The sequence below is a fragment of the Leucoraja erinacea genome, chromosome 1 (genome assembly GCF_028641065.1).
Source record: "Leucoraja erinacea ecotype New England chromosome 1, Leri_hhj_1, whole genome shotgun sequence".
Classification (NCBI taxonomy): Eukaryota; Metazoa; Chordata; class Chondrichthyes; order Rajiformes; family Rajidae; genus Leucoraja; species Leucoraja erinaceus.
In genome coordinates this window covers 15277249-15303127 of record NC_073377.1, presented here as the reverse complement: position 1 = coordinate 15303127, position 25879 = coordinate 15277249, and the positions used below count along the sequence as shown (strand labels likewise).

The 25879-nt window shown below is 43.3% G+C and overlaps 2 protein-coding genes across 3 annotated transcripts in view; one reads left to right on the top strand and one right to left on the bottom strand.

The window, feature by feature from the left end:
* Positions 1-7407, top strand: part of nelfa (negative elongation factor complex member A) — a 58504-nt gene extending 51097 nt beyond the window's left edge. For both annotated transcript variants that reach the window (XM_055654630.1, XM_055654709.1), the window contains exon 11: positions 6430-7407. In XM_055654630.1, coding sequence (XP_055510605.1) covers positions 6430-6614 — 185 coding nt within the window. In that variant the 3' untranslated portion in view covers positions 6615-7407. The remainder of the gene's footprint in view (positions 1-6429) is intronic.
* Positions 7408-9565: 2158 nt separating this feature from the next.
* ino80b (INO80 complex subunit B) lies at positions 9566-16911 on the bottom strand. The gene is made up of 5 exons (XM_055654512.1): positions 16785-16911; positions 15101-15290; positions 13841-13950; positions 12285-12457; positions 9566-10969 (listed from the first exon to the last, which is right to left on the bottom strand). The coding sequence occupies exons 1-5, from the start codon at positions 16831-16833 to the stop codon at positions 10511-10513; spliced, it is 981 nt and encodes a 326-aa protein (XP_055510487.1). The 5' UTR covers positions 16834-16911; the 3' UTR covers positions 9566-10510.
* Between the last annotated feature and the right edge of the window lie 8968 nt (positions 16912-25879).

Below are 25879 nucleotides of genomic sequence, written 5' to 3'. Positions count from 1 at the left end.
CAAGGAAGACCTCCACAGCTAATGACAGAAGAATTCTCTCTATAAAAAGACAGGTGTGGATTTGTCAATGACCACTGTCCGCAGAAGACTTCATGAATAGAAATACAGAGGCTAAACTGCATGATGCAAACCACTGGTTAGCTGCAAAAATAGGATGGCCAGGTTGCAGTTTGCCAAGAAGTACTTAAAATAGCAACCACAGTTCTGGAAAAAAGGTCTTGTTGACAGATGAGATGAAGATTAACATATCAGGGTGATGACAAGATCAAAGTATGTAGTAGAGAAGGAACTGTCGAAGATCCAAAGCATACCACCTCATCTGTGAAGCACAATGGTGGGGGTGTTATGGCCTGGGCATGTATGGCTGCTGAAGTAGTGGCTCACTTATCTTCATTGATGATACGACTGCTGATGGTAGTAGCATAATGAATTCTGAAGTGTATGGACGCATCCAATCTGCACAAGTTCAAACAAATGCCTCAAAACCTATTGGCCATAGGTGCAGGAGTAGGCCTTTTGTTCCTTCGAGCCAGCACCGCCATTCAATGTGATCATGGCTGATCATCCACAATCATTCCTGCCTTCTCCCCATATCCCATGACTCCGCTATCTTTAAGAGCTCTGTCTAACTCTGTCTTGAAAGCATCTTGAGAATCTGCCTTCTGAGATTCACAGATTCACAACTCTCCGGTTGAAAACGTTTTTCCTCATCTCCGTTCGGGTGGCGCCATGGTAGTGGCAGCCTCGCCAGCAACTGTTAGTCCTTTCACACTTTTTGTTATTTTCAATGTGTTTAAAAGTATGTTCTAAAGGTTTCTTAGTTTTAGAGGGGGGCACCATCTCTCAGTCTTTTCTCTGTGTCGCATCTTCGTCCCCCCCCTCGCGGCCTACCAACTGATTTGCGTGGCCTTTCCTACCGGAGACCGGCCCAGAGCTTCAGCAGCGGGCACAGCGTTGAATTACCATCGCAGACGGTGTTGGAGCTCCGGAGTGTTGGGCCTGCTGACTTTAACACCGTGGAGCTGTGGTCTGCGGAGCTTCAAGCCGCGGGCGTGACGCTGACTTTAACATCGCGGGGGCCTGGGATCTTTTGCCGGGGGTCGCCAGTGTTGGAGCTCCGCCCAGCTCGCCCTGTGGACTTCGGAAGCCGCGGTCACTGGTGAGAAGCGGCCGATTCGGAAACTCCAAGCCGCGAGTGTGTTCCGATCTGTTCTGATCATCCCGGCGAGACGGCCTGTACATCGGGCCATCCGTTGCGGCCACTGCGGAGGCTTCAAAGGCCCCGACCACGGGTGAACAATGAGGAAGATGACTGAACTTTATTGCCTTCCTATCACAGTGGGAAACGTTGATTCCACTGGGTGGGGGGGGATGTTTATCTTATACTCTATCGTGTATCGTGTTCTTTTTGTCCGTATGGCTGTATGGTAACTCAAATATCACTGTACAAATTGGTGCATGTGACAATAAATGTAACTTGAACTTTGCTTCTAAATGGCCTATCCATTATTCTTAAACTGTGGCCCCTGGTTCTGGACTCCCCCAACATCGGGAACATGTTTCCTGCCTGTAACGTGTCCAATCGCTTAATAATCCTTTCTGTTACAATAAGATTCCCTCTCATCCTAAATTCCAGTGTATACAAGCCCAGTCGCTCCATTCTTTCAACATATGACAGTTCCGCCATCCAGGTAATTTACCTCGTTAACCGACGCTGCACTCCCTCAATAGCAAGAATGTCCTTCCTCAAATTTGGAGACCAAAATTGCACGCAATACTCCAGGTGTGGTCACACCAGGACCCTGTATAACTGCAGAAGGACCTCTTTGCTCCTATACTGGACACCTCTTGTTATGAAGGTCAACATGCCATTAGCTTTCTTCACTGCCTGCTGTACCTGCATGCTTACTTTCAGTGACTAATGTACAAGGACACCCAGATCTTGTTGTACTTCCCCTTTTCCTAACTTATAACCATATAACAATTACAGCACGGAAACAGGCCATCTCGGCCCTACAAGTCCGTGCCGAACAACTTTTTTTCCCTTAGTCCCACCTGCCTGCACTCATACCATAACCCTCCATTCCCAACTTGACACCATTCGGATAATAATCTGCCTTCCTGTTCTTGCCACCAAAGTGGATAACCTCACATTAACATCCGCATTAAACTACATCTGCCATGCATCTGCCCGCTCACCCAACCTGTCCAAGTCACCCTGCATCCTCATAGCCTCCCCCTCACAGTTCACACTGCCACCCAGCTTTGTGTCATCTGCAAATTTGCTAATGTTGCTTTTAATCCCTTTATCTAAATCATCATAATGTATATTATAAATAGCTGCGGTCCCAGCACCGAGCCTTGCGGTACCCCACTAGTCACTGCCTGCCATTCTGAAAGGGACCCGTTAATCCCTACTCTTTGTTTCCTGTCTGCCAACCAATTTTCGATCCATGTCAGCACTCTACCCCCAATGCCATGTGCTCTAATTTTGCCCACTAATCTCCTATGTGGGACCTTATCAAAAGCTTTCTGAAATTCCAGGTACACTACATCCACTGGCTCTCCCTTGTTCATTTTCTTAGTTACATCCTCAAAAAATTCCAGATTAGTCAAGCATGATTTCCCCTTCGTAAATCCATGCTGTCTCAGATCGATCCTGTTCGGTACCCACATTTGTCTTAACTAATTTTTTCGTCTTCACATACCTAAAGAAGCTTTTACTATCCTCCTTTATATTCTTGGCTAGCTTACCTTTGTACCTCATCTTTTCTCCCCGTATTTCCTTTTTAGTTACCTTCTTAAGTTTCCCAATCCTCTGGCTTCCCGCTCATCTTTGTTATGTTATACATCTTCTCTTTTATTTTTATACTATCCCTGATGCCCCTTGTCAGCCACGGTCGCTTCTTACACCCTTAGAACCTTTCTTCCTCTTTGGAATGAACTGATCCTGCACCTTCTGTATTATTCCCAGAAATACCTACCATTGTTGTTCCACTGTCATCCCTGCTAGGGTCTCTTTCTAGTCAACTTTGGCCAGCTCCTCCCTCATGCCTCGTAGTCCCCATTGCTCAACGGTAATGCTGACACTTCCGATTTGCCCATCTTCCTTTCAAATTGGAGATTAAAATTTATCATATTATGGTCACTACCTAATAGCTCCTTTACCTTGAGTTCCCTTATCAAATCCGGTTCATTACACAACACCAAATCCAGAATTACCTCATCCCTGGTTGGCTCCAGTACAAGCTGCTCTAAGAATCCATCTCGGAGGCATTCAACAAACTCCCTTTCTTGGAGTCCAGTAGCAACCTGATTTTCCCACACTACCTGCATATTGAAATCTCCCATAACCACTGTAGCATTACCTTTGCTACATGCCAATTTTATCTCTTGATTCAACTTGCACCCCATATCCATGTTACTGTTTGCGGGCCTGTAGATAACTCCCATTAGGTCTTTTTACCCTTACAATTCCTCAGTTCTATCCATACTGACTCTACATCTCTTGATTATATGTCACACAAGGGACTGAATTTCATTCCTTATCAACAGAGCTACACCATCCCCTCTGCCCACCTGTCTGTCTTTTCGATTGGATGTATACCCCTGAATATTCAGTTCCCAGCCCTGGCCCTCTTGCAGCCATGTCTCTGTAATTTCCACAACCTCATACTTGCCAATTTCTAACTGAGCCTCAAGCTCATCCACTTTATTTCTTATACTTCGTGCATTCATATACAACACTGAATTTGGTATTCACCTCCCCTCTCACACCGGTCACTATTGGCCCTGACCTTACTCTCTTATCCCTTCTTGAACTTTTCTTCCCATTAATTCAGGAGTCTTTTGTAACTTTTCATGTACTCACTTCCCCTTTAACTCCATCTCCATACTCCCAATTTGTCAATCCCTGCCCCTCATTATTTAGTTTAAACCCACACGTGTAGCACTAGCAAACCACTAAGGAACAGTTAGACAGGTACATGGATTGGACAGATTTGGAGGGATATGGACCAAGCACAGGCAAGTGGGACTAGTGTAGCTGGGACATTGTTGGTCCGCGTGGGCAAGTTGGGCCAAAGAGCCTGTTTCTCCACTATCTCGGACCAAATCATAACACTGCTTTGATTAAAGTGCTCGACTAACTTACTGAAGTTTGGGTATTTTGGGCTCTGTGGCTTGATTATCTGATATCTTAACAGACCGAATCATCGGGAAGAATTGTTCCCATCATTATTAAAAACCCTCATCCTATTTTTCTCCCCTTCCCCACATTATCTGTACCTACGATTTTGAAGTGCAAATGAACCAATCAGGAGCTCTTCTTCTTCTTGCGTATGGCGTGCACAGCCTAAAGTTGTAAGACAACTTGTTCTGTTTGATCTTCTGTTTGTGCACGCGTCGAAACCGGGCGGACCACGTGAGGGCTGCAATCTCCCACCCCATCAGGAGCTCTGAATTTGTGCTTAGGATGTGTTTTCAAGTTTGAAGTTTATTATTGCGTGCTATCCAGTCAGCGGAAAGATATTACATGATTACAATTGATCCATCCATAGTGTTCAAACACCAGATAATGGGAATCGTGTTTAGTGCAAGATACAATCCAGTAAAGGCCGATTAAAAATAGTCTGAGGGATTCCAATGAAGCAGATAATAGCTCAAGACTGCTCTCTAGTTAATGATAGAGTGGTTCTGTTGCGAGAACAGCACAATTGTTTTCTTGAAATTAAATTTCTATCTGTCCAAAAGGTAAGGCAAATTACATTTGCACTACTAGGTTATGCAACAGTTTCACCTTTATGGACCATTGCCTTGTCAATAAAGATATTATAACCATATTACAATTACAGCATGGAAACAGGCTATCTCGGCCCTACAAGTCCGTGCCGAACACTTATTTTCCCCTAGTCCCACCTGCCTGCACTCGGACCATAACCCTCCATTCCTTTCCCATCCATAGACCTATCCAATTTATTTTTAAATGATAAAATCGAACCTGCCTCCACCACTTCCACTGGAAGCTCATTCCACACAGCTACCACTCTCTGAGTAAAGAAGTTCCCCCTCATGTTACCCCTAAACTTCTGTCCCTTAATTCTACGTGGTGCCTTAATTCTGAATATTGACAAGCTAGAATAAAATAGAGGAAGTTATTTAAATTTGAAAAATAGATGTTACGTTCTTTCACGTGAATTGTAATTAATTTTATTAGCCAAGTATGAAAACAAAACAAGTATGTAAATCATACGAGGAATTAGGTTTGCCATAGTCATACCAAGAAAGCAACAAGACACGCGATCACATAAAAATTTGACATAAACATCCGTCACAGCAGCTCCTCCACATTCCTCACTGTGATGGGAGGCAATAAAGTCTCGTCTTTTCTTCCTTTTTCGCCCGCGGTTGGGGGAGTTGAACCATCCGCAGTAAGAGGCGATTGAAGCTCTCGCGATCGGGGCAGTCGAAGCTCCCGCAGCTTGGAGCTCCCAAAGCCGGTCCCTAACCAGGGAGCATGAGCTCCACGATGTTAAAAGTCTGCAGGCTCCCACGGTTGGAGGTCGATCCCTGGCAAAGGGACCACCAAATCCACAAGCTCCCAAGGTCGATCCCCAGCAAGAGGTCCCCAGCTCGATGTTATGCCGCTGTGCCGACGGAGATACAATAAGGAAAAAGTCGCATCTCCGTTGAGGGAAGAGTTTAAAAAAAGTTTCCCCTACCCCCCCCACATAATAGAAAGCTAAAGATACACTAAAACATACATTTAACAACAGACTAAAATCAAAGGAGGGAAAAGACAAGACAGACCATTGGCGAGGCAGCCATCGTTCGGCACCACCTGGTTTTGCTTTACTTTCAAAATTTAACAAAGATGCATGAAAGGTTAAGATGCTATAAATGGTAAAGACTGCATAAAATAGACACAAAGTGCTGAAGTAACTCAGTGGGTCCGGCAGCAATATCTCGAGAAAAAGGATGGGTGACATTTCAGGTTGGGACCCTTCTTCAGACCAAAGATTATAGAGTAGAGCAAGATGCGCCACTCTGCGAAATAAGCGTAGTATGACATGGGTATGACATGTTGCGTTTGGCATAAACAAATGGCGGCCGTGACGTTCCATTACGTACTACACATCAGTCCATTGGATTTCGGAGTAGTGCTCTATAATCTTTGCTTCAGACTGAAGGGTCCCAACCCGAAAAGTCACCCATCCTTTTTCTCCAGAGATGCTGCCTGACCCTGACCTGCTGAGTTACTAAAGCACTTTGTGTTTTCTTCGGTATATACCAGCAAGTGCAGTTCCTTTCTACACAGACTACAGAAAGTTGAAGCATATTACACTTCCAATTGCTATACCCGTTTCCTTCATTCTGATCGTTTGTCTTGCACTCGTGCATGCAAAACTCACCCTTGTTTTATTCTTGCAGAAAACCCATGTCCAGAGCAGGGCGATATCATTCAAATCAAACTGAGCGAACATACAGAGGTTCTTCCGAAGGCAGATGGTACAGGCAGCACCACGATGCTGGTGGACACGGTCTTTGAAATGAACTATGCAACAGGCCAATGGACCAGACTGAAGAAGTACAAGCCTATCACAAATGTGTCCTGAGGATTCCACAGGACGAAGAACATGTGGACCAAATCCAATGTTGTTATCCTGATTACCACTGACCCGAGCTTTGATGATTGTATTTTCAGACGGTTCCAATACACCTGCTTGAGACCTGCACGATCACAGTTTATTGTGATGCAGAATTTGGGGCCACTCAAGAGTGGAATGAGAGGAATAGAGAAGTGAGTTCCTGCAATTAGTGTTTTTATTTCCTGTGGTATATATGTCTTTTTTTAAAAACAAAAATGATGGTCCAAACTTTCAACAGCAGCGGCTCCAGCATGAAAACTCCTTGATTTATGAATAGCATGTGGAACCCCGTGTCATAACTGAACGGAGAACCATGTGGCCCCATCTTTGAGTTGTTATGCCTTTTTGTCATTATCTGAAATACCATGGACAATCATCTAGCAGCCTTGATTTGGTTCACTTTTAGTGGAGGGGTTTGAACTGGAGCGCATTGGAAAGCCAGGCTTCCTGGTTGCCATTGCAAACTCTCGTTGTCAGTTTTGTAAATTATTTTGTTGTAAAAGCAGCATGATTTATCAATTTTCTATTTTTTGTACAGTTGTAAAGATTCTAGGTTTCTTGCTCATGTGCTGTCATACAGTGTAAGATGTAAAATAATTAGATTTTTTTTATGGAAACTAAGTGCAGTCAAAGGAATGCACAGCCATAATAGTTGGTTCTCCTGTGTTTAGGCAGCTGGTTGAACTGTCAGTGCTTAAGGAACAACTGTGCTTTTACTGACCATGCAGTAGTAAGCACAATAAAATTACATTTAACTGGTGCCTGGATATCAGTGGCTCTTTGCTTTCTAGTAATTGGTAATGCATATTCACTGGCTTGCTCAGAGGTGCATTGGTATTAAATGCTGTCGGATCACATTTCTCAGCTTTAACTAATTGTTAATTTTCAGTTTCTTTTGGAAGGCAAGCAAAATAACGCAGCTGCTATCTAGTCTGGTGTGTAGTAAGGGATGGTGGGCTTAGGAAGGTAGAAATGTAGGGCAGATTCAACTAGCTGTGTGCGCAGTGTCTGCAGAGAGAAGTTACAGTTTGGTCATTCTCGAGTATGATGAATCTGTAAAGGCAAATTTACAGTCAAGTCCAGACAAGTCAAGTCAAGTTTATTTGGATTTGAAATGAAAGTGGCAATCTGTGGATTTGAGGGTTTCACCATTTGTGGCTGTTTTTTTTTTAAACTTAACGGCCTGTCCCACGAGCATGCGACTGCATGCGGCAAGTGCGACCTAACGTGGTCGCTCGAGCCGTATGGCCTCGCGGAGCTGGTCCCGACATCGCGCGGGGCTCCGAAAAAACTGACACTGTTCAAAAATTCCGCGCGGCAACGGCCTGCTGGCCCGCAGCCACATTGCTGCCGTACGCACCGCCTTGACGGGCGTACGCACCGTCTCGATGCCGTACGCAGTCTTGACAGCGTACGCCTAGCGCGAACTTCCCACGGACTTCGCTCGAACTTCATGTCAACTCGTACGGGATCACTCGACCTCCGCGCGGCCCCCGCTTCCGGTTTGGTCGCGATCTCTGCCGCATGCAGTCGCAGGCTGGTGGGACCGGCCCTGTACGGGAATCACTCGACCTCCGAGCGGCCCCCGGTTCAGGTTTGGTCGCGCGCTGGGAGGACAGGCCCTTTACTGCTACATGAGTGAGGGTTTTTTTGCTCCTTGGTCAAATAGATATTTCCCCTGTATCAGGCATTGAAATATAATTAGTCTGCCCAAACATACATTTCAATGGTAGTACAAGTTAGTGATTGATTAGCAGTGTACATCCAGCACACAGCTTCACATTCATTACTCATTTGCCTGCATCAACTGATTGCTACTTAGGCTGACAATCAGTGGATTTAAGGACTTCTAATTACAAATACATTTGGTCCTCAGAATCTGCCAAAGCAATTACAAAACAATGAATTCACTTGTGACAAACTGCTAAGAGTTCATACAGGAAGACCATTTCTCATGAGTTGTTTAGTGTCTATTCCTTAATTCCAAGATAATGGGGAGAGATGAATGTGGATGTTTCTTCATGGCCATGAAGAGAAGTGGAAGTTCAGACTGTTTTATTTGAGCTGGTTCATATGGTACATAAGTGCATCTACTTGGTTTTAAAAAGAATGTAAAGGCCTTTGGATTGATAATTTGATAGGAATTAAGTGGAACAGTGAACGAATTCACAATTTCTGCTGTCTATTCTTAAAATTGTCCATTTCAGCAAACTTTGCTGCAGAGTTGCTCCATAAGTCAGCATATTGGGGTCATTTTCACTTCCTGCGCATTTAGCCCAAAGCCTTCTAAACAGACATTTGGAAGAAATTCAAAACCAATCAGTAGTCGGCAGTTAAATATTAAAGCTTCCAAACCATTTCTTTAAAACTCCAGTAAACAAATTGTGGTGGGTTTTGCAACTGAGATGATCTTAAATTATCTGGATAAGCTATTTTAAAACCTAGATTGCTCAAATGCGGTTGCTTTTTAGTTCCTGACATGAATTTTTACACTGAAGGAAGAGAGGTCGACCCATCAGCCTTGAATTAGTAATTTAAAAAAAATAAAATCACTGCTCATAATGGAGAATGTATCCATAAGCGTGCAACTAAATTCAATTTTGCAGGAATTTCAAATTAACATTTCAATAGCATTTGTTTTTATTGGCTTTGTCACCAAAGTCAAATGGAGAAGTTGGCGAGTTTAATACCAAAATAACTTGTTTAAACGATAAATTTGACTTTAATAAAAATCATGAAGATGCACTGTGCTAAAATGAGAGAAAATGCACAAATGAGTCTGCAACTAATGCCACATCTCATTGTTTACTTCTGACTACCCACTACAGGGGCTTGATGGGTTTAACTAACAGAAGAATGTTCTGCATTACATCAGAGCATTCCAAATCATTGCAGTTTTTCTCAAATCAAAAACACCATTCAAGCTCAATAAATTTAATTAAAAGTTTAGTTCAGCTTATGAAAAAAGCATCAACAAAAGCTCTTCCAAATCCAAAACACTCCCCCATCACCTCCCAAATCATACATATGCAAGTGAACAATTTGCAGCCATTGTATAATTCAGTCATTTCTAGAGGATGCATCACAAACCTGTAACATCCAGTTACATCTCTGCTGAATGTGTCCACCTTGCAGAATAGTAAAGGGTAGAACACTGGAACTATTCAAACCTCAATGTGTGCTCAGTTCAACAGGGCACAATACTATCACTACTGATCATTGAAAGTCTGTTTTCTAGTGTGTATACTAGCTAATGTTCATGGGACACAGCAGTTCCATCAAGGAGTTAGAAATTGTATGTGGAATTTGAGCATAGGAAAAAGACCATTGTGATAATGCAAACTAGGTGGTGTACCCTATTGGGCAACGGTCTCCAACGAACCACAGTTGAAAGTAGTGCAGAGTCCTAGGATGGAAGTCTGTTGTGTTTAGTCAGCCTCAATTCACTGGAGTTTTGCCCCACAGCTTTAGTTGGTCATTTACTCCAAAGCCATCAGAGGAACAACAGCTAACAGTGCCAGATACAAAACATGGCTAAGATAAAACAAAACGACTGGATGCAACCATATCATTCCAAGTCAGAATTCTTAGTGTTTCCCAAGTGGAAAATGCCTATTAACACTGCTAATCAATCCCTCCACTGTGATAAACGCCTGCCGACAAAAACTATAACGATCGTAGGTGTAGTTGCAGGGGGAGGCAAACCAAGCACAGATTTTGACTGTGCAACCACCTTTCAAACCTCCATTAGCATTCCACCGCTAAAATGAGATCGTTTCTGGTTGGTGAACCAACCCAGTTAGCAGCTCCCTGGGATTTATCTACCTTGTATTGCAGAACCAACAGTAGAGGCTCACCTCTCATCAGACCAAACCTTGGATCACCAAATTCTTTTTGTAGCACTCAAGGCTGCAGAGAGGTAATCCTGTTTTAGAACAAGAGTATTTCTTGAAGTTTGAGCAACCCTCGACTACACAGGTTGTTGGTATGGGTACAGGCATTGAGGGTGCTGGAAGTGGGGCAGGATATCCATGTGGAAATGACACAGTAATCCCGATGGCATTATTGGAATATCTAATAATAGGACAATGCATTCTCTTGGTCTTTCTTTCCCTCAGCGTTTTCACTTTGGCCTTGTTGGTTTTCGTCAGCCGCTCAATCGTTTGGTTTTTGCTGTCTTCGGCTTTCTTGGCGGCTTGCAGACGCCTCTTCCGAGCGCGTTCAGCCCGTTTCACCATCATTTCCTCAGTCATCTCTTTCACTTTGTAGCCCATGGGCAGTTCCAGGAGCGGTTGGCTCTGCTGCTTGTGCAGCAAGGCACGCTGTAGAAAGAAAAATGGTACATTATCAAAATAAAAGCTATCCCCAGGTTCCTAACACCCATACAAAAAAACAAAAACTCCCATAACTTCAAAAGTCTGATATATGTACAAGCGTCTATTCCTACCAACAGAACTAGTTTCCTCTCTCCCCTTTTAATAAATGTTTTTATCAGTCCGCTGCTTTTGATACAATTCATTGCAATACTGTGGAGGCACAGTTACCATGGTGTTTGTATTTCCCTCACTTATGGGCTAGACATTAGAATGCCTGTGAAATCAGAACCGTTCACCAACCAAGCACAGCCCCTTAACGGAAATAAGTTGTCTTAAAAGATAAAGGAATAAATGTTTATCCATTTGGTGCATATTAAATTGAAGGGCTATGAGTGCAATTGATTAGCAATTTCAAAGCGTAGCAAAGGCACAATTGGCCAAATGGATACTTCTGCACTATAATGTTCACGTGCCCAATGCCAAGGTTTATGGTAAAGACGGCAAAACCAGGCCAAGAGTCTGAAGAAGGGTCTCGACCTGAAACATCACCCATTCCTTCCCTGCAGAGGTGCTGCCTGACCCGCTGAGTTACTCCAGCATTTTGTGTCTACCCAGGCTAAATAGTAATGCCTATCTATGGGTTATTTTGCATCTGTACTATTGCTATCTTTGCTACAGCTTTAAAAGACACAAAGTGCTGGAGTAACTCTGGAGAACATGGGTAGCTGCTGTTTCAGGCTGCTGCGAGCGTACTACATGTTGCTCTTTGCGACGTCATCACTCAGGTGCTCCTCGGCATCACTCGGATTCTCTCGGGAAACCAGAGCCAAAGCGCAAGCATAGCGTGTTTTTTCAGCGGCTTCAATCCAGAGCTCTGGGGGCGGAGGGCTGCTGGGCTGTGGGCAGGACTGGGCGCTGCGGACGGCCAAGTGCTTATCGACTTTGAGTCCGGAAGCGACAAAATTACTGAGTGGGGGGGGGGGGGGGGGGGGGGGGGGGAGTGCGGCTGTGCCTCGGGCTGGGCCGGTCGACTGAGCAAGAGGAGCTATTGTCACGTCGTCAGCTCATTAGATTTTAAAAAATGTCAGATTTGTGAAGAATTTCAAGATATAACTGGGGAAATAATGAATAACATTTTCAGACGAGGGGATTTTTGACATGAGGTAAATCTCTACTGAAATATGTAAAAATGTCACCGTTAGCGCGTCGGGTTTTCGAGGAGATGCGAATCAAAGAAAAAGAAAATCAAACACAAGACACAAATATCCAAGATTAGCGTTTTATAATTATATAGATTAATCCAGCCACATAATTCTCTCACCTGTCTGGCTGTCAGCAAAGATTCATCGATCTCCTTCTTTAGTTCCCCATTATCATCCAACTCGCCTTTTTCTAAAGCATCCAGCCATCGCTGCTCCTCATCTTGCTCCGGCTCCCGCAGAGTTTCCGAATCCAGATCCGGTAGAGGAGATGGATCCAAGTTGCTCTCCTCATCTGTGTTTACAAGAGTCATTTGAGACAACTCATCTTTTTAGAAGTAATGCTACAATATGTTCCTTGGACATATATATTTGCAGTAACTGCAAATTATTAGTACACACATTGTTAATTTAAAATAAATTGGAATTTGTGGCAAAGTCATGTCATTAATGTTTTTCTCACCAAAAAACAAATGGGTAGCATTGTCCAGCAAATAAATGGACCCTTTGGCCCACCACATTCATGCCCACTATTTTGCCCATCTATATCAATTCCATTCTGCCCACATTATGACCATATCCTTCAATGCCTTGCCTGTTCAAATGCCTCAAGGGGTGATAGTGTCCGATTCCGCCACCAATTCTGGCAACAGATACTATATATCAAACACCATGCAAAAAACCTACCCGCCAAATTTTTTTTTTTTTTTTTTAAATTAAACTCCTACCTCCATCCTTAACCTATGCTCTCTTGTTTTTTATGCCCCCAATCATGGGAAAGGATTTATCTACCTTTATGCCTCATAATCTTATTATTTTATCGTGTCACGCCTCGGCCTCCTTCACTCCAGCCTATCCAATCTCTCCCCACAATTAAAGTCCTCCAAACTATGTAATATCCTGGTGAATTTCAGGCAGCATTTATGGAAGGAATGCTCAGACGATAAGGTTTCAGGTCGGGAGCATTCTTCAGTCTGAAGTGTCCTAACCAAAACGCATCCCTCGGCAGATGTTGCCTGACCTGCAGAGTTTCTCCAGCACTTAGCTTTTCTTCAGAATGCCTACGCTTGCTCATAACTCAAACATCCTATTACAAGTCTTTTCGAATCTTGCCAAGAGTGTGCCAATCTTTAGAGAACTCCCGACAACTATTAAGTTGAATAGATGCTTTTAAAATCATTGAGGATGCTCACAAAAATCAGCATTTAAAATCAGGCAGGAAATATTCTCCACAATGAAACAATAATTGTGGAGAACACAAATGGGTGGCAGTGGTGCAGCAGTAGAGTTGCTGCCTTACATGCTAGAGACCCAGGTTTGATCCCGACTACAGGTACTGCCTACGGAATCTGTACATTTTCCCTGTGACCACGTGGGTGTACCCTTGGTGCTCCGGGTTCCTCCCACACTCCAAAGACAAACAGGTTTGCAGGTTAATTTGGCTTTTCAGTACAAATTGTAAATTGTCTCTAGTGTGTAGGATAGTGTTGAGGTGAGGGGATCGCTGGTCGGCATAGACCCGGTGGGTCAAAGGGCCCGTTTCCGCACTGTATCTCTAAACTAAACTAAAAAGCCGTCCACCAGGCAAGGCTGGGGTGTGTTACAGAAGCAGAGACTAGATTGATGCCATGAGATTTAAAACTATTCTTGAGAGATAAACAAGAGAAGCAAGACTTACCCAGCCAGGCCCGATACTGGTCCAATGGCACTTCATCTGGTTCATCATCATCAACCATCAGAGGGGATGGAGACTGCTTCATCTCAGAAGCCAAAGAGAAGTGTGGCACACTGTTACATGGAATAAAACTCCCCAAAATCAAAATTGCACATATGCAACAGACTGCTGCACATCTTACAGGCACCCTTTTGAGCAAGCCAACTAATGAAATCTATACTGTCACTTAAGAGACTATTCTATACTTTCCTCTCCCATCCCCCACCAACCCGTTTGACATACCACACTTGTAACCAATGCCCACCGAGTCCGCAACGACCAGCGATCATCCCGTACACCAGTACTATCCTACTCAACGACAATTTGCAATTTACCAAAGCCAATTAACCTACAAACCTGTAAGTTTTTGGTGTGTGGGAGGAAACCGGAGCATCCGGGGAAAACCCACACGGTCACAGGGAGAACGTACAAAATACGTACAGACAGTACTGCTAGATAAGATGGAACCCGGGTCTCTGGCACAGTAATGGAAGCAACTCTACCGCTGTGCCACTGTGCCGTTATTCTACCACTGTGCCAGTTCTTCCCAGAGAGAGGCCACCAGAGTGAGCAGTCATGTCCTGATAGCTTCAGGTGCAGAGGATAGACCTGCGCACACAAAGACGTTATTCACAGTTGAGTGACATAGACTTGGATAAGATAATCCCCAAGCAACAACTGAACCGTGATTGGATGGCCATCAGGTGGCGTCCCACTACAAATTCCTCACCCAGAGAAAGTCATTTATTGTCCTTTCCCGATTATAGAATCATACAGCTTGAAAACGAGCCCTTCTCCCCCAACTTGCCCACACCGGTTAAAATGTCCCAGCTACACTGGTCCTACCTGTCTGCGTTTGGCCCACATCCCTCCAAGCCCGTCCTATCCATGTACCCGTCTAACTGTTTCTTAAACGTTGCGATAGTCCCTGCCTCAACTGCCTCATAAACTTTCCAACTACAGATGTTAAGATCACTGGTCTATAGTTCCCAGAAATTTCCCTGGTGCTATTCCTGAACAGAGGCACAACATTTGCCACCCTCCAGTTTTCTGACCTCTCCTGTATTTAATGACAACTCATAAATTTCAACCAGGGCTACCGCCATTTCCGCATCCATAATGAGGAATGATTTTGTTTTCCTCTATTCCAAGGACAATGCAGCACATGCAGGGCTGAGCGCTAATCTTGTAAAGGAATGGCAAACAATGTAGAAGCTATGTTACCTCTTCGTACCCATGGTCTGCCCACCCAGTTTTATCTTCAGCTTCAGCTGGGGTTTCCCAGTGCCAGAGTCGGATTCAAGAGTCTCAGAGGAGAAGCCCAGACCCACGTCAGCTTGATGGTGCTTCTTTTTGTGTTTCTTGTGCTTCTTGTGTTTTTTCTTGTGAGAGCCGTGGCCACCAGCTTCACCTTCTGTGAAACACCAAAGAGAAAATGAATAAGCTACCTGACGACTCAAACCGAGTTGCAAATTATATAAAGCCATCGCTAATAAGTAAATATATATTTTACCCAGAGTATGGGAATCAAGAACCAAAGGTCATAAGTTTAAGGTAAAAGGGGAAAGACTTAATAGAAACCCAAGGGGCAGTTTACCCTCACACATAGGGTGGTGGGTTTATGAAAGAAGCTGCCAGAGGAAGCAGATGAGGCAGGTACTATAACATTTAAAAGAAATTTGGCCAGTTACATGGATAGGAAAGCTTTAGAGGGACATGGGCCAAACGTGAGCCTGTGGGATTAGTGTGGATGGGGCATCTTGGTTGGCATGGGCAACATGGACCAAAGGGCCTGTTTCGATGCTGTGTGACTCTATCCCTATGGACCTCTCAAGATTGCCCAAATTACAATGTAAGTGCATGTTCCTTTTGAAAGCTGGATCTAATACAATTCTGGTAACTCGACAGTTCAGGAGGCATCTCTAGAGGACATGGACAGGATCCTTCTTCAGACTCTGAGGAAGGGTCCCAACCCAAAATGTTGCCTATCCATATCCACATCCTCAGAGATATAGCATGGAAACAGGCCCTTTGCCCCTCCGGGTCCGTGCTGACCAGTGATCCCCGCACATTAACACTATCCTACACCCACTATGGACAATTTTTACATTGTCAGCATCTGCAGTTCCTTGTGGCATTTTATTAACACTTATGAAGAAAACGCTGACATTTTCTCGAGTTTTGAAAGCCGTATGTTGATCGGAAGGGTACCGACCTAAAAGGTCACTTATCCATCTTCTTCAAAGGTGTTACCTGACATGCTGAGTTACTCCAGCACTTTGTGTCTTTTTATAAGGTTGATACCTTAATCCACTGCGATCACACTAACGTGGTAGAAAAGACTAGAGAGGTTGAATGGTCCCATCCAGCTCCCAAGGCAAATAGCTTTAATAATCAAATATTAAGAACCCAGACAGACACTAAATACTGGAGTAACTCGGCGGGACAGGCAGCATCTCTGGAGAGAAGGAATGGGTGACGTTTCGGGTCGAGACCCTTCTTCAGACTGAGTCAGGGCGAGTGGGAAACGAGAGAGATATAGATGGTACTGAGGACAAATTAATGGAAGATTATGGGTGAGTGGGTGGGTGGGTGAGCGAGTCAGTAGGTGAGGGGGTGAGTGAGTAGGTGGGAGGGCGAGTGGATGGGTGTGGGTGGGTGTGAGGGGGTGGGTGCGGGAGGGTGAGTGGGTGGATGAGTGAGTGAGTGGGTGAGTAGGTGAGTAGGTGGGTGGGTGAGGGTTAGTGTGAGTGGGTGATCGAGTGACCCCACGGATTCCCGCTCCCGTCCCCGGGCCGCAAGGAGCCGAGATCAGCAGCTTGACCCAGACACGGACACGGACAGACGGGGAGCTGCGGCCCGGGGCTCGGCCTCTCCACAGACGCGACGCCGCCGCCGCTGCCCTCACCCAGGCCCATCTCCGCCGCCGCCGCCTCCGCCTCCTTCTTCTTCCCCATCTTCACCCAGCGCTCAATGGCCGGAGCTGCGGGGGGGGGGGGGGGGAGAGAGAACCGTCAGGTCCCTTCCGGCGTTACCACCGGAAACATCCGGGGGGCGGCCGGAGCCGTGAGAAAGGTTCCGGATCCCCCACCGCGGCCGCCTGCCCTGTCCTGCTCTGCTCTGCCCTGCCCCTGCCCCGTCCTGTCCTGTCCTGTCCCTGCCCCTGCTCTGTCCCTACCCTGCGTTGTCCTGTCCTGTCCCTAGGACCAAAGATCTTTATAGGACCAGGTGTGGACGAGCATCGTCAGTGATAGGAGCAGAATTAGGCCATTGGGCCCATCAAGTCCACTCCACCATTCAATCATGGCTGATCTATCTCTCCCTCCTAACCCCATTCTCCTGCATAACCTCTGACACCTGCACTAATCCAGCATCTGTCAATCTGTGCCTGAGAAACATCCACTGACTTGACCTCCACAGGTTTCTGTGGCAATGAGTTCCACAGATTCACCGCCCTCTGACTACAAGGGTGACCCGAGGCCCCGGGCTCCACCTGGAGACACCAGCCCCAGATCGTCTGGACAATCATTGAAGAGACAAGCCAGCAGAGATAAACCACCATAATATATCATTATCTCCAACACGATTAACAGGTAGAAACACAGAGCAAAGATAAGTTAATGGAAATCAAAAAAAAGACAACTACAGATGCTGGAAATGCAAAACAAAAAAAAGGCAATGCTGGAAATACTCAACATGAAGTCTGAAGAAGCGTCTCAACCCCAGATTAACACAAAAAACTGGAGTAACTCAGTGGGACAGGCAGCATCTCTGGAGAGAAGGAATGGGTGGCGTTTCAGGTTGAGACCCTTCTTCAGGCCCAATTCCTTTTCACCTATTTTCAACCTTCCCAGTTTCGTGGTCTCCAGAGATGCTGCCTGAACCGCTGAGCTACTCCAGCTTTTTGTGTTTATCTTCACTGGAAATACTCAGCAGGTCACCCAGCATCTGTGGAAAGAGAAAAAGGGAACATTTCAGATTAAACCTGCCCCTTCAAGCTGTGACTAGTCCCGTACTGCAGGGATCAGTCTTTAGTTTAGAGATACAGTGCGGAAACAGGCCCTTTGGCCCACCAAGTCCGTGCCAACAAATAGATGCCCAGAGGAACATGTGTGCACTTGTACATAATTCTTTGAAAGACAGCATGCAGAAGCAACAGGGAGTTAAATAGGCAGATGGGACCTTATTGTTGAGGATTTGACTTTAAAGTAAATATGCCTTACAACAGTAACAGAGTCCTGGCAAGGCCACATCTGGAATATTAAGGACGTGGTATCCTTCATGGCAAAATAAATATATAAAGAGCATAGACTCTTAATTTAGCCTCAGAATAAAAAGATGTTCCTTTAGGAAGGAGAAGAGGACAAGTTTCTTCAGTCAGAGGGTGGTGAATCTGTGGAATTCATTGCCACAGAAGGCTGTGGAGACCAAGTCAAAGGATATTTTTAAGGCAGGGATAGATAGATTCTTGATTAGTACAGGTGTCAGGGGTTATGGGGAGAAGACAGGAGAATGAGGGGATGGGGAGGAAGAGAGAAAGATAGATGATTGTATAGCAGAATAGACTTGATGGGCCAAATGGCCTAATTCTGCTCCTATCACTATAGAGAAAATACAGCAGATAGCTTTCCCAAGTGACAAGTCTGATATACGTTGAGGAGGTTTGAATTATTTTCTCTAGAGTTTCGAAGAATGAAAGGGGAACTTGTTGAAACACACACAAACTTTTTAAAGAGCTCAAAAGGATAGTCGTTGTATAATTGTTTCCCCTTAGTCTCCAGATCTAGAGATTGTAGTCTTAAAAAAAAAAAAGGCATCAGATGAAATGTGTTCACCCAGGTGGTGATATAGTGGAATTCTCTAGAGAGAGTAGTCATTGAGCTCTATCGAAACAGAGATAAATAGATTTCTGAATATAAAGGAATGAAACATCGGACCAGGGGGGAAAAAAAAAAAAAAAAAAAAAAAGGGTCGAGATTGTTCCCTGGCAGATCAAGCACAGCCAAATGGCCCATTTTTTAATGTAAGAAATAACTACAGATGTTTATATTATACAAAACTAACATCTCAATTTGAGACTACTAAGTATATCATTAATGGAATATAATCAGTATTTCTTTCCCCCCCACAAATTGTTTGCATCGAATCGGAAACTTTCCCTTCAAGGAAAGTACGGAGCTAGTATTTTTATTAACCAAAAGCTACGGAAGTCCATAGATGCTTAGCCACATTAGGGTGGCTATCACTAACTGCACTAATTGTAGTTGTAGTTGATTTTTTTTCTTGCTTTCCACACTTTACTAATCCAATTTGTTATCACTTTTTTTTTAAATCTTATATCATATTATATTTTGTATTTGGAATGGAATTGCATATTTTATTTAAGGAGATATGTTCGGATGGAAAACAGGCGTGATCTAAAATTCATCTACCTGATGTTCGAGTATAAGGTAGGGTAGAGTGTGCTGAATCATCTGCTCTACCACTTAATCACAAGATGAATATAAAAATTGGGGGCGAGGGAATTAAATTCTGTAGTTGGAATGTTAAGGGAATTAATGAACCTATCAAGAGAGGCAAAGTGTTAGCTCATTTAAAATAATTGAAAACAGATATAATATTTCTCCAGGAGACGCATCTTAAAAAGGAAGCACAACACAGATTGAAAGCAAAATGGATTGCTAAAGCATACCACTCTTCATTCTCACATAAATCTAGAGGTGTTGCAATATTAATTCGTAAAGTTATACCCTTTAAACATATGTCAATGATAGAAGACATTGAAGGCAGATATATTGTAATAATAGGGGAGTTATACTTAAAAAAGGTGACTCTCCTCAATGTGTATGGACCAAATTTTGATAGCCCTCTGTTTTGTTTTGTTTTTTTAAAGAGAATTCTTAACAATATCCCGGAATGTACACAACAAAATTTAATAATCGGTGGAGATTTAAATTGTACATTGGATGCTTGTTTGGATAGATCATCAACTCAAAGAAAACTAAAATCTCGATCAAGTGAATTTTTAAACTCATACATTAATACTACTAATATTAAGGATGTTTGGAGAATTGAAAATCCATCGGGCCGAGAATATTCATTTTACTCACCAGTACATAAAACTTACTCAAGGATAGACTATTTTTTAGTGGATTCAAAACTTATCCCATTTACCTACAACTCGCAATATCATAACATCATAATCTCAGACCATGCTCCACTAACATTTATGGTCAAACTAAACGGAATGGTAGAGACACAGTCACAATGGAGATTTAATCCCCAAATCTTAAAAGATAAGTTATGTAATGAATACCTAGTAAAACAGATTTAAATGTTTTTTGAGGCTAACGATAGCCCTGAAATCTCTGCTTCCCTTCTTTGAAAAACATTTAAAGCATTTGTACGAGGAGCATTAATTTCTTCCCAATCATTTTTTAATAAAGAGAATAGGGCCAAACAACAGAAACTGGAAATGGAAATAAAGCAATTAGACACAGAAAATGCAGCAGCACCATCCACGATAAAACACAATAAAATTGCAGTACTGAAATATAAACTAAACAAGATATATTCAGATCAAGTTATAAAACTTTATCAACATACAAAACAATTAAACTTTGAATTTGGTGATAAACCACAAAAACTATTAGCGCGTCAACTTCGTAAATTGGATGGGGAAAAAACAATATACAAAATTAGAACAGACAAGGGAGAAACATTAACACTGCCTAAAGATATTAATGATAGATTTCTACAATACTACCAAAAATTGTATTCATCTAAAATAACAGAACAATCAACGGGAATGGAAACATTTTTACAGAATTTAAAGCTAGCGGGTCTAGATCAGAAAGAGAGAGAATTACTAGGGGCTGAAATTACAATAAAAGACATCGAAGTCAATCAAATCTTTAAAAAACAGAAAGGCTGCAGGCCCCGATGGTCTAAATTCTAAATTTTATAAAACAAATTATGATTTGCTTTCCCCCCCATGCCTACAGACAATGTACAAATACGCTTACACTCAACAGAAACTCTAAATGAATCTACAATCATACTCATACCAAAAACAGATAAGGATCTTGAAGAACCAGGTTCATACAGAGCTATAGCCCTCTTAAATACTGATCAGAAAATATTAACTAAAATTCTATCTAATAGATTGAGCTTAGTGATCAGAAAATTAATACATCCCGACCAAACAGGGTTTATCCCAAAACGTTACTCATTTTATAATCTGAGAAGATTATTTAATATTATATACTCCAATAGAATTCCTAATGCAGATCTAGCAATTATTTTGTTAGATGCTGAAAAAGCATTTGACCAGGTAGAATGGCTATATTTATTTTCGGTGATGGAAAAATTTCAACTAGGAGAGAAGTACTGTACATGGGTTAAATTGTTATATTCTAATCCAACAGCCAGAATATTAACAAACAAAATGTTATCAACTAAATTTAATCTTTCTAGAGGCTGTAGACAAGGATGTTCACTATCCCCACTATTATTTGCTCTTGCAATCGAACCCCTAGCAGAAAGCGTTAGAAACCATCCAGGAATATATGGATACAATAATAGACACAAGGAATAACATTTCCTTATATGCAGATGATGTACTAATATATATTACAAAGTTAGAAACTAATATTCCAAACCTATTAAATATAATAACTCAATTTGGTCAGTTTTCAGGATATAGAATTAATTGGAATAAAAGTGAAATCATGCCAATAACAAAATTCAATTTACATACAATACAACAATCCCCTTTTAAAATAGTTAAAGATAAATGTAAATACTTAGGAATCTATGTAACTAAGACATATGCCTCTTTATTTAAACTAAATTTCCAACCCTTACTGAATAAACTACATAAGAATATTCAATACTGGAAAACACTCCCCATTTCTTTGCTTGGGAGAATTAATGTTATAAAAATGATTTTTTTACCGCAACTGCTGTACCTATTTCAATTAATTCCGATATACATCCCAAAAACGTTTTTCAAAAAAGTCGACTCCATTGTTACAAGTTTTGTCTGGGATTATAAGAATCATAGAATAAGTAAAAAACATTTATGCAAGTCAAAGATAAACAGAGGTTTGGCTTTGCCAAATTTCTTATTTTATTTTTGGGCAGTCCATATTAAAAACATGAATCTCTGGCTGGAAGAAATAGATCGACAACCAGATTGGTTAATGATGGAAAAGGAAGACTGTCTACCTTTTGAAATAGGTCCAATCATATTTGCCCCCACAAAACTGCACAAAAAAACCTATAAAGAAAACCCCATAATACATAGTGGAATACGAATTTGGAAACAAATAAAAAAAGATTTGAAATTGAATAATATACCACTATGCCTTCCCATTGTAAATAATCCTTTATTCAAATCATCCTTTATGGACAAAGGTTTCACACAATGGAAAAATTATGGAATCAAAAATATTGAACATCTTTATGGGAAAGGCACTTTTCTTTCATTTCAAGAGTTACAACAGAATTATGGACTGCACTCAAATAATTTCGTCAGATATCTACAAATTAGAGATTATGTTAAATCTAATACACGTCTACAGGACTAGGGAATCAGAAATCCTTGATGAATGTCTAAACAAGCATCCTAACGCTGAAAAATTAATAGCATATTTATAACACCCTCCTAAACAACGAGGTACCACCGACCGAACCATTTAGATACAAATGGGAAAATGAAATAGGTCACCCTATAACGAAAGATATGTGGGACGAAAGTTTACAACAAATACATCAATGTTCATTAAATGCCAGACATACTTTAATACAATTCAAGGTCTTACATAGACTACACTACTCTAAAATAAAACTAAATAGAATCTTCCCACAAATCTCTCCGATTTGTGATAAATGTCTACATCTAGAGGCTAATTTAACACATACGTTTGCAAACTGTATAAAACTTAAACATTTCTGGACTGATATTTTTGAAATAACTTCAGAAGTTATTAATACAAAACTGGACCCAGACACAAAATTTTACTTCGGAGTCACGTGAGTGACTACGTGAAGAACCCACCCAGTGCGCAGGCGCGGCATTACGCCAGCAGCGCAACAGCGGCGGCAGCTGGAGCCAGGCTCTCCAGCTGCAGGATAAAAGACAAGACCTCAGGTAAGTGAGTCTTTTGTATTACAGAGTCGCTAGCATGGCTACCCGCAAGCGACAAAGCAAACGGACTGCCTGCCCAACTCCCCCCGAGGAAGGGTCAACATCTGGGCGGCAGCCACCGGCGGCAGAGGAGCATTTTCAGCGCTCCCGTACACCCGACCCCGAGCCGCTCCCTGTGCTGCCGACTTCAACACCTCGCACAGGGAGGAAATCCACCCGTAAAACGGACCGGCCGGTGGTCTCTGACTCGTCGGAGGAACGGGAACATTCTCCACCGGCTAAACGGGGAGACAGCCGCTTAAGCTGCATGAGGCAGCTCCTCGAACAAATGTTCGAGCAGGAGATGCAGGCAAGGCATCTCCAGGGAGGACGGGCTGAGGCCTCCTCCAAACCGTCACCTTACCCCTCTGCTCCCTCCTTGTTTGAGGTCAGCAAGGGAGGCCAGGACTGGGCTGGCTTATCGCAGGGGCAGGCGGACGACTGCACAAGTATGCCAGGGGAGCAGGAGGAAGAAGAGCTGCTGGGTGTGGTCAACAGGTATGCGGCGCCCCCGAAGGCCGGGAGAATGCTGACCCCAAAAGTGGCGGCCAGCATAAACCGGCTATCCAACAAGCCTCTCCAGGAAAAAGTAATCCAGGAGGCTCTCGAGACATACACGGCACCCGAGAACTGTGAGGCGCTGCGGGTTAAGACCGTCAATGGCCAGATATGGAGCCAGCTAGGCCAACATATTAGGAGCCAAGAGCTGAAAATGCAGCGCATCCTGAAGCTCCATACCGCTGCCATCACCGCCTTTGCTCGGTCCGCAGAGCACACGGACCTCACTACACCTCAACAGGATGTCCTAGCTCTGATGTGTAACACCCACTTTGAGATGAACAACTTAAGGCGGGAAAACATCAGGCCTGCCCTCAACCCCAAATATGCAGGGCTTTGCAAAGCTCCTGCGCCAGAGAAGGAGGCGCTGCTATTTGGGGCTGACCTGGGAAAAAGGCTCAAAGAACTTGAAGAGGCGGCCAAACCAGTAGGCCTCATGAGGGCAGGACCAGCGCCGAGCAGGGCGAAGACACCCAGTTGGCAGCACCCCTCGGCATCCACCAGCAGATACCGGACTGGTGAAAGCCTGGCGACCGCTCCTCACTACCCCCATAGCTCTTTTTTAGAGAGGGGCCCAGAGCGGAGCCGTGGGAAGATACGCCGCCCCGTGACAGCACCAACAAAAACGCCCGCGAGCCAAACCCACCAACGAAGACGCTCCCAAAAATGAACATGGAGGTAGGTGGGTCTGGTTCCTGTCAACATACAATAACCAAGGGTGTTTTACTAACAGGAGGGCGTTTACGATTATTTAAACATGTTTGGTGTACTATCACTAACAACCAATACATACTCAACAGTATTAGTGGATACAAAATTGAATTTAAAACAGGCATAATACCGCCGGTTCAGCATATACCCCAAAGGGTATTCCTTCCCACTGAACTAGAGAAGGAGGAAGGACAGGCTGAACTAGATAGGCTCATGTCTAAAGGAGTCATTGAAAGGACCAGACATGAGCCATTGGAATTTGTATCAAATATATTTATTAAAACCAAAAAAGATGGTGGATGTCGCATCATCATTGATCTAACATCACTAAATCAATCTGTTGAGTATCAACATTTCAAAATGGAGACATTTGTCACTGCCAGACAACTGATCTCCAAGGGATACTTCATGGCAAGCATAGACATCAAAGATGCTTACTATTTAGTACCCATTCACAAGGATCATTTTAGATACCTGAAATTTATCTGGATGGGGCAACTATGGCAATATAGAGCACTGCCCAATGGGTTAACAACAGCTCCCAGATTATTTACCAAAATTCTTAAAGTAGCCATGAAAATATTGAGAGAACAAAAATACCTAGTCATGGCTTATCTGGACGATATTCTCATAATGGGGAGAACCAAGGAACTAGCTGTCGCAGCAGTTTCAGCTACTAAACAACTCCTTGAAACGTTGGGATTTGTTCTACACCCAGATAAATCGAAATTGAAGCCGTCAACTAATATGGACTATCTAGGCTTCACCATCGATTCTACCCACATGACTGTTACTCTGCCAAGGGATAAAAAGGTTGCATTAGCGCAAGCATGCAACAATTTAATCGCAAATACACAACCAAGGATCCGGCATGTTGCCAGAGTCATTGGGAGTATTGTAGCAGCATTTCCAGCTGCACAATATGGACCCTTGCATTACCAAAATTTACAAAGAGCAAGGACACATGCACTACACCAAAATAGGGGGCATTATGACCGAACAATGTATTTACCCACTGAGGCCATATCAGAACTTCAGTGGTGGTCAGAAAATATTTGGCACAGTTACAGTCCCATTGCCATCACTAATCCTAACATAGTCATCACGACCGATGCCAGTGCTTTAGGCTGGGGAGCTACTAACTCTATATCCAGCACAGGTGGCAGATGGACTAATCTCGAGACATCGCTACTACACTCACTAGGCATAAATTATTTGGAAATGCTGGCCGCCTTTTATGGGCTAAAAGCATATTCATCCAATATGCAGCACGTGCATGTTAGGTTAATGATTGACAACACAACGGTGGTGGCCTACATCAAGCACATGGGTGGCATAAAATCAGTATCATGCGACAAATTGGCTAATATAATCTGGCAATGGTGTGTCGAGAGACATATTTGGCTATCAGCTGCCTATCTACCAGGTAAGCTAAACACAGTGGCAGACACCAGGTCACGAAAATTCAATGATAACATCGAATGGATGTTACATCCAAAAATATTTGCAAAAATTACTAAGCAATATGGAACGCCAGATATAGA

What these genes read in the sequence shown, in the direction of transcription:
- ino80b (XM_055654512.1), bottom strand. Translation starts at nt 16,833, where the DNA reads ATGGGGAAGAAGAAGGAGGCGGAGGCGGCGGCGGCGGAGATGGGCCTG. An exon ending in GGCGGCGGAGATGGGCCTGG is followed by an intron (nt 15,291 to 16,784) that starts GTGAGGGCAGCG and finishes GGTGTTTCACAG; the next exon opens with AAGGTGAAGCTGGTGGCCAC. An exon ending in CTTTGCTGACAGCCAGACAG is followed by an intron (nt 10,970 to 12,284) that starts GTGAGAGAATTA and finishes TTCTTTCTACAG; the next exon opens with CGTGCCTTGCTGCACAAGCA.